General features: G+C 37.9%; 1 protein-coding gene across 1 annotated transcript; it reads left to right on the top strand.

The window, feature by feature from the left end:
- The first annotated feature begins 2,098 nt into the window (after positions 1 to 2,098).
- On the top strand, positions 2,099 to 6,950 carry LOC109163821 (transmembrane 9 superfamily member 8-like). Its single transcript, XM_019312531.1, has 7 exons — positions 2,099 to 2,320; positions 4,346 to 4,510; positions 4,596 to 4,705; positions 4,817 to 4,925; positions 5,039 to 5,151; positions 5,247 to 5,397; positions 5,486 to 6,950. Exons 1-7 carry the CDS (start codon positions 2,198 to 2,200, stop codon positions 6,641 to 6,643), a joined length of 1,929 nt encoding a protein of 642 aa, XP_019168076.1. The 5' UTR covers positions 2,099 to 2,197; the 3' UTR covers positions 6,644 to 6,950.
- The last annotated feature ends 613 nt before the right edge of the window (positions 6,951 to 7,563 follow it).

The following is a 7,563-nucleotide window of genomic DNA, read 5'->3' as shown; positions in this document are numbered from 1 at the left end:
TATACATCGTATAACGCATCACATAATCCGTTCAGGATGTAGTTTCGGCATAGGAAGTCCGAATCCTTCCAATAGCCAACTGCCATCACGGATTGGGCATCCTATTCCCTTAGTTCGGGAACCTTCTCGGTCAAAAATCTCGCCAAGCCGAGAGTTGCTAGGTAGAACAACATCTTTGGTTGCCACCTTTTGAAATTCGATCCAATACCGGTGAATTTCTCCGGTCTTTCGGCCGAACCACTCGGTACCGTAGGTACCCGAGTCATGGGAATATATCCCTCGGTGCTCCCACCATCTTGTGAACCAATGTTCACTGGTGTAGCTTGGGAATTAGCAACATTATTGCCATTCCCACCATTGTTGTTCTCAACAACATTCTCCTCCCCGAGAGCTGGCAAAACTGGATTCTCCATTTCTTCTAGGAAATTAGAGATAAACAACCAACGGGAAACGGATATAAGGTTTTAAGATTGTTGGGTAATATGGTTGAAAATTTCCAAAAATATTAATCCTACGAAAAGACTAATATTATCTGGGAAAACAGAAAAACTGGGAAGAAAAAGGTTGAGTGTTTGGGTATAGGTTTAGCACGAGTTCGAACACGAAGTTCTTTTCCTTAAAACCTTATTTGCTCCCACAAGTGCTAGGAGCGTTGTAGCCTAGGTTTCCCAGGATAAAACGTGCTACGATTCCTTGTTTAAGCACCTAAACAAGGAACCCGGCAAACAAAGCAAAGTAGAGAACACTAGTTGGTAAAGAAGAGAGTAGAAGCAGAGTTTTGAGAAGCTGAAAGCTACTGGAGTTCCTTTCGTTTTCGTACTGTGTAAAAAGCTACTGCTCTACCTCTCTTTATATAGGGATGTTGGAAGGGATAGCATTCAACATGGCCATTAATTGGTATTAAACCAATTGTATAACACCTGTAACGGTTGGAATTAAAACAGTATTAATTCCGTAACAGATGAGTTTAATCTGTACAACAGGCTGAACTTTCGGGTTTCAGACAGTTTGGGTGCAGGTTCACACGAGAGCACACGGACCAGGCAACACGAGAGTACATCTCTCGTGCGCACTGTGGTGCAACCCGATTGTATAACACCTGTAACGGTTGGAATTAAAACAGTATTAATTCTGTAACAGATGAGTTTAATCTGTACAACAGGCTGAACTTTCGGGTTTCAGACCGTTGGGGTGCAGGTTGGCTGAACTTTCGGGTTTCAGACCGTTGGGGTGCAGGTTCACACGAGAGCACACGGACCAGGCAACACGAGAGTACATCTCTCGTGCGCACTGTGGTGCAACCCGAGAGTGCACTACTCTCGTGGTCACAGATGCACGAGAGTTGTGTTCTCGGAGGCCAGCCAATTTCCGGACGACATTCGTGCCCGCAGGTGCCGGCGCATGCGAGCTCGGGCTTGAATCAAGCCTTTTCGATCTCCTCTGATCAAGTAGCCCCCGGTGCCTAGTAAGTCAAAAGTCCCTCTCACCGTAATAAATGCGGGTATTTATAGGGGAGGGAGAGAACACGGCCCGACCCTTCAACATGTATGGCACGTGGCTCACATGCACTGGTCAGCACCCAGGTCGTAGGAGCTTGCGACGCATGGTACTAACATTCTAACACACACTTTGTCACCGCCATGCTGATCGATTTCAAGCCAGTCGGGACGAAGCCGCCGATCAATTCCGGTCGGTCCTGGTCAGCCTGGGACCGCCTTGATGACGCGGTAAGGGACTGACAGTAGCGTGCTAGACGAGGAAGGTATATTCCTATTAGCTTTATAATTATGAACATATAATTCAATAATTATGAATATAGAGTTTTGTAATTGTGAATATAAAGTTTAATAATTATGAATATATTCAAAAATTATGAATATATAATTTTATAATTATGAACATATTGTCCAATAATTATGAATATAGAACCGTGTCCACCTTGATAACGATTACGCAGATTATCGTCCCAATCAAGATTTGGGCCTGGGCCCCCGTTGAAGAACAAAACTGGGCAACCGACAATCTCCAAAAATAGGAAAAGAAATAAATGAAAAATACAAATAAAATCGAGTCTTTTACACGCACAGTACATATATGATATATGACACATTTCTCATAAGTCATAGCTCCGCGTTCTGGATCTGAGAGGAAGATCGCTCGATCATCTAACGCACCCATTTCCCGTCTCTCTTCCGCCATGGGAAGACCTCGTCGATCTCCGCTTCCGTCTCCGGCATTGATCACAATTGCGCTCTTTCTCACCTTCCACCATGCCCGATCTTTCTACCTCCCCGGCGTCGCCCCCGAAGACTTCCATAAGGTCCACATTCCTCTCTAGTATTTCCATTTTTTTTTTTTAATGTATGGATATGTCCATGTGTATGTGTATATTCAGGTTTTGATGCTTTTTCAATTTTCAGTGCTTTTGTAAGTCTGTGCTGATATGTTGTTTGCTTTTTGTTCCGTTTGATTTGGTTTACCCGTCAGATCTGCTTGATCTCTCTTCTCCCATCCCTCTCTCTGTCTTTTGAGTGTATGACTGGTGAATTTTAATCTCGTGATTCTTATAGTGATCCGGTTTGGACGAATGGTTGTGAAAAATGTGTTGCTGGTTAGGAGATGAAACGGATTGAAATCGCACTATGGATTATATAACTGCAGTGTTAGGAAATGAGAATTTGATATATATTTTTTTTCGGTAGATGCAATGTATATTATGTATGAATGGAAGGAAATCAGAAGAACATATTGTTTGAATAACTAATGTTCAAAGCTATGTAATTGAGATGGGGGCATTTTATGTATCAGTAGTCTATGTAAGTGGGGTGTGCAGATGATTAGTATCGCCAAAATTGAATTTATGTCATTTGCCTCAATAATACTTGTTAGAAATGTAATCTGCTTTTACCTGCCACAAATCCAAAATGAAAAAAGGGAAAATTGAAGAGAAGAAAAAAAAGATAACTTTCTTTTCAAAATGAAAAATAGACCAGTTTCAACAATCATTGCACATTATATGTTTTTGCTAGTTGCATACTTTGTTGTGCATGAATGGTTTACTAACTTCACCCTGTTTTCTCTTTCTAACAATATGCATTGACATATTGAACTATAATGTAAATGTACTTATTAAGGCGAGACAGTTCTGATTTATTAATGTTAGTATAATCTATTTACTAGAAGGGGTCCCTTTTTATATATCATTTACTAAATATAACTCAAAAGAAAAATTTTATTTTGAAACTTATTTTAACATATTTGTAAATTTGTGATTGATATGTTTTTGCTACTGCTACCATCCCTTAAATGAAACAGAGTTGCCTACTGATATGGGTCTTCTGTTTACTGTACTTTTTGCTTGATGGGTTAATGTCTTTGTTATGTGCAAAGCATAAGTGGAAGTGTATTCATGGAACATAGGTGAACGAATTTAGTTTGTTTCATTATTCTTTAAAGCTATAGTTGTCTCATTAAGAGGTACTGTCATTCATCTAACTGTTCAAGTCTCATTGTGTTTATTAGATATTTAAGTAGACAATGAGTTTTTAGAAGAAACCTGTTTTTTGAACATGGGGTTTTAAGTGGTCAAGCTGCAAGCATTATTGTGACCCTAATAGCATTAAGAGTAGGATACCTGTTGGGATGAATATGAGACACAGCTTAGCCTCTTAGGTAGGTTATCAACTTGGGTCTCATGGAAGTGGTGTGCATATAGGAAGATGAAAGTATTTGGAGCATATACTTGTCATTCTATACTCTGAAGGTGTATACCATTAGCAAATAATCTAAAATTTGGATACTTACTGAGGTTTTGCATTCCAATTTATTTCTTCTGAATGCATATGATAGAACTTGGCTTATCCACAAGCATAAAATCTAGTAAAATGGGAACAATTTAGGTATTATATGGTCTAATATGTTGTGCTGGATCAGTTAAGACTTAAGGATCTTCAACTTCATGTTCCAATGTGGGTATTTATAATAGTGGGCAGATCAGTTGCATATAATTTCTCATTGCATGATTTTTGAATATTTAATCAAACAAATTTGATATACCTGCTTAGTATGGGAAGGATGTTCTTGGCATAATGGCCAAGAGCTCATCGTTAGCCAGTAGGATATGGGCTCAATCCCTGCAAATCTCTAAAAGTGGTTATGATGGCGTGTGTTACTTTCCCATATCTTTCATGATCTAGTTGTCTTGTGCAATGGGTCTATCCTTCTGCTTAAACCAAGGCCTATACTCTCTTCTCATTTAACTTTGTGCTATTATGGTTTAAATATTTCAAGTTTTTTTGAATAAGATTTAGTAATGTGGGTGTTATTTTTTAAATGATTATTGCAGGGAGATCTGTTGTCTGTCAAAGTAAATAAGCTGAGTTCTACGAAGACTCAACTTCCTTACTCATACTATACTGTCCCATTCTGCCGTCCAGAAAAAATTCTTGACAGTAGAGAAAATCTTGGGGAAGTACTTCGTGGTGACAGAATTGAGAACTCTGCTTTTGTGGTGAGTTCAATATGCACCGTGGTTTTTCGGCTTTGTTTTTGTAAATTACAATAGCTGACGCATTCTTGTCATGGTTATTTTGTAGTTTAAAATGAGGGAACCAGAGATGTGCCATTTTGTTTGTCGGGTTGTTCTTGATGAAAAAACTGCAAAAGAATTCAAAACTAAGATTGATGATGAGTACCGTGTGAACATGTATGCCACCTTGTCATATTATACTACTGCATTATCTTTGAATATCTGATCTGAGTTTATTTTATTTTTTTGGTTACTTTTTAAAAAAGAAATTGTTGATTTATGTGGCAGGATCTTGGATAATCTTCCATTGGTTGTTCCAGTTCGAAGGTTGGACCAAGAAAGCCCTCCTGCATATCAGCAAGGATATTATATTGGTGTCAAAGGACAATATGCTGGGGTAAGTTCCTTAGTCTTGTCCTAAAAGGCTAGAACCCTAAAATGGAATTATTACCAAGAGGTTTTTATTTTTATTTTTATTTCTATTTACTAATACTGTGTAATCATGCTCAGAGCAAGGATGAAAAGTTTTTTATTCACAATCACTTGACTTTTACAGTCAAGTATCATAGAGATTTGCAGACTGACTCAGCCAGGATTGTGGGATTTGAGGTCATGCCATTCAGGTTTTGATTCTTCTATGAAACCTTAGTTTCTATAAGAAGTGTACTTGCTCTTTTTGTGCCAAATATGTCAATTTATTTGTATATTATACATCTAGTGTCAAGCATGAATATGAAGGAGAATGGAGAGCAAATACTCGTTTGACAACCTGTGATCCACATGCAAAGCGGACAGTGTCTAACTCAAATTCTCCGCAAGAGGTTGAGAATAAACAAGAAATCATTTTCACATATGATGTTGAGTTCCAGGTAATGTAGCTTAACACCTAGTTTATGTAGATGAATGCTCATTAAAATATTATTGCTAAATAGCTTTATCATATCTCTGCAAATGCAGGAAAGTGAGGTAAAGTGGGCATCTAGATGGGATACCTATCTTTTGATGGCAGATGATCAAATCCATTGGTTTTCAGTAGTAAATTCTTTGATGATTGTTCTCTTCCTCTCGGGTATGGTGGCCATGATTATGCTGCGGACTTTGTATCGTGACATTTCCAGATATAATGAACTTGAGACCCAGGAGGAGGCTCAAGAAGAAACAGGATGGAAACTAGTGCATTCTGATGTTTTCAGGCCCCCCACTAACTCAAACTTGCTTTGCATCTATGTGGGAACTGGTGTACAGTTCTTCGGTGTGATGCTTGTAACAATGATATTTGCTGTCCTTGGCTTCCTTTCTCCTTCAAATCGTGGTGGTCTAATGACAGCCATGCTCTTGCTTTGGGTTTTCATGGGACTGTTTGCCGGTTATTCCTCTGCCCGTCTTTACAAGATGTTTAAGGGTACAGAATGGAAGAAAATTGCTCTGAGGACAGCCATCCTGTTTCCAGCTACCGTCTTTGCCATCTTTTTTGTTTTAAATGCACTCATCTGGGGCGAGAAGTCATCAGGGGCGGTTCCATTTGGGACAATGTTTGCACTTGTCTTCTTATGGTTTGGAATCTCAGTTCCCCTTGTTTTTGTGGGCAGTTATGTTGGTTTCAAGAAACCCGTCATCGAGGATCCTGTGAAGACTAATAAAATACCAAGGCAAATCCCCGAGCAGGCTTGGTACATGAACCCTATATTCTCGGTTCTAATTGGAGGCATACTCCCATTCGGAGCTGTTTTCATTGAGCTCTTCTTCATCCTCACCTCCATTTGGCTGAACCAGTTTTACTACCTCTTTGGGTTCCTCTTCATTGTCTTCATCATTCTGATTGTCACGTGTGCAGAAATAACAATTGTGTTATGTTATTTCCAGTTATGCAGTGAAGACTACCTATGGTGGTGGCGATCTTACCTAACATCAGGCTCATCAGCACTCTACCTATTCCTCTACGCTACCTTCTATTTCTTCACCAAACTGGAGATTACAAAGCCTGTTTCTGGAATATTGTATTTCGGTTACATGCTCATTGCTTCTTACGCATTTTTTGTGCTCACTGGCACTATCGGTTTCTACGCTTGCTTCTGGTTCACAAGGCTCATATACTCTTCCGTCAAGATCGACTGATTGGCTACAAGCTGCTAGTAGGCCTCCTCATCGTATGGCTCTTAGGTATCTTCTTTACATATGCAGTTCCTGAACATGAATATTGTTTCATTTTTGTAGTTTTACCCAGAAATAGTTCGACCAAGAACTTGAAAAATGTTCTTTATAAAGGCTTAAGTCTATATATTGTAACACATCCAGTTTGAACTTCATTCTATACAGACCATTCATGAAAATTCAACAAGTGATTCTAATGAATCTCTTGCCTGGCCGGATACTCAATCTGTTTATACAGAATTAGATCATTCGTGGACAATCTCTATCCTTTATCATTCAAGTTTCTTGCCAAATACGTAATTTTCTTCTTACTATGTCATTAACTAGTTATAGCAATTAGAGTTATAAGAGCAGGACTAATGTGGTGTTTGGTTAGAGTTTTGTACCATACTATAGAATTTATACCAATTACCCTCTTTGTTGGCATTCTTTTGCTATCTTACTATTCGATTCAACTTTTTAGTAATCATAAAACCCATTACCCTTTCCCTTCCCTACTTTTATATATTTATTATTAATTTATTAATTTTAATTAATTATTTATTTATTTTGATTTCAATTCTTATTTACTACTAAATTATTATTATTTTTTCTATTTAAACCTATTATTATTATTATTATTATTATTAATTATTAATATTACTAAGTATTTGATTTGATTTGACTCAATTCTCATTACTATTTTCATTTTAATGTTTGAACCAAATGCCCCTTCACCTTATTCACAATTATTCACAATTATAGATTCTCTTTTCTTAAAGTAAAATAATTGAAATTTGTAAACGGCTAAGAAAAAAAAAAAAAACTTTTGTCTTTACTTTTTAATGGCATGTTATATGATTCAATTAATGAGTATTGTGTAACGTATCATTGGACAAGGTTTC

This window comes from Ipomoea nil, unplaced genomic scaffold, assembly GCF_001879475.1.
Source record: "Ipomoea nil cultivar Tokyo-kokei standard unplaced genomic scaffold, Asagao_1.1 scaffold3043, whole genome shotgun sequence".
NCBI classification, from domain to species: Eukaryota; Viridiplantae; Streptophyta; class Magnoliopsida; order Solanales; family Convolvulaceae; genus Ipomoea; species Ipomoea nil.
This window is presented reverse-complemented; position numbering and strand designations above follow the sequence as displayed.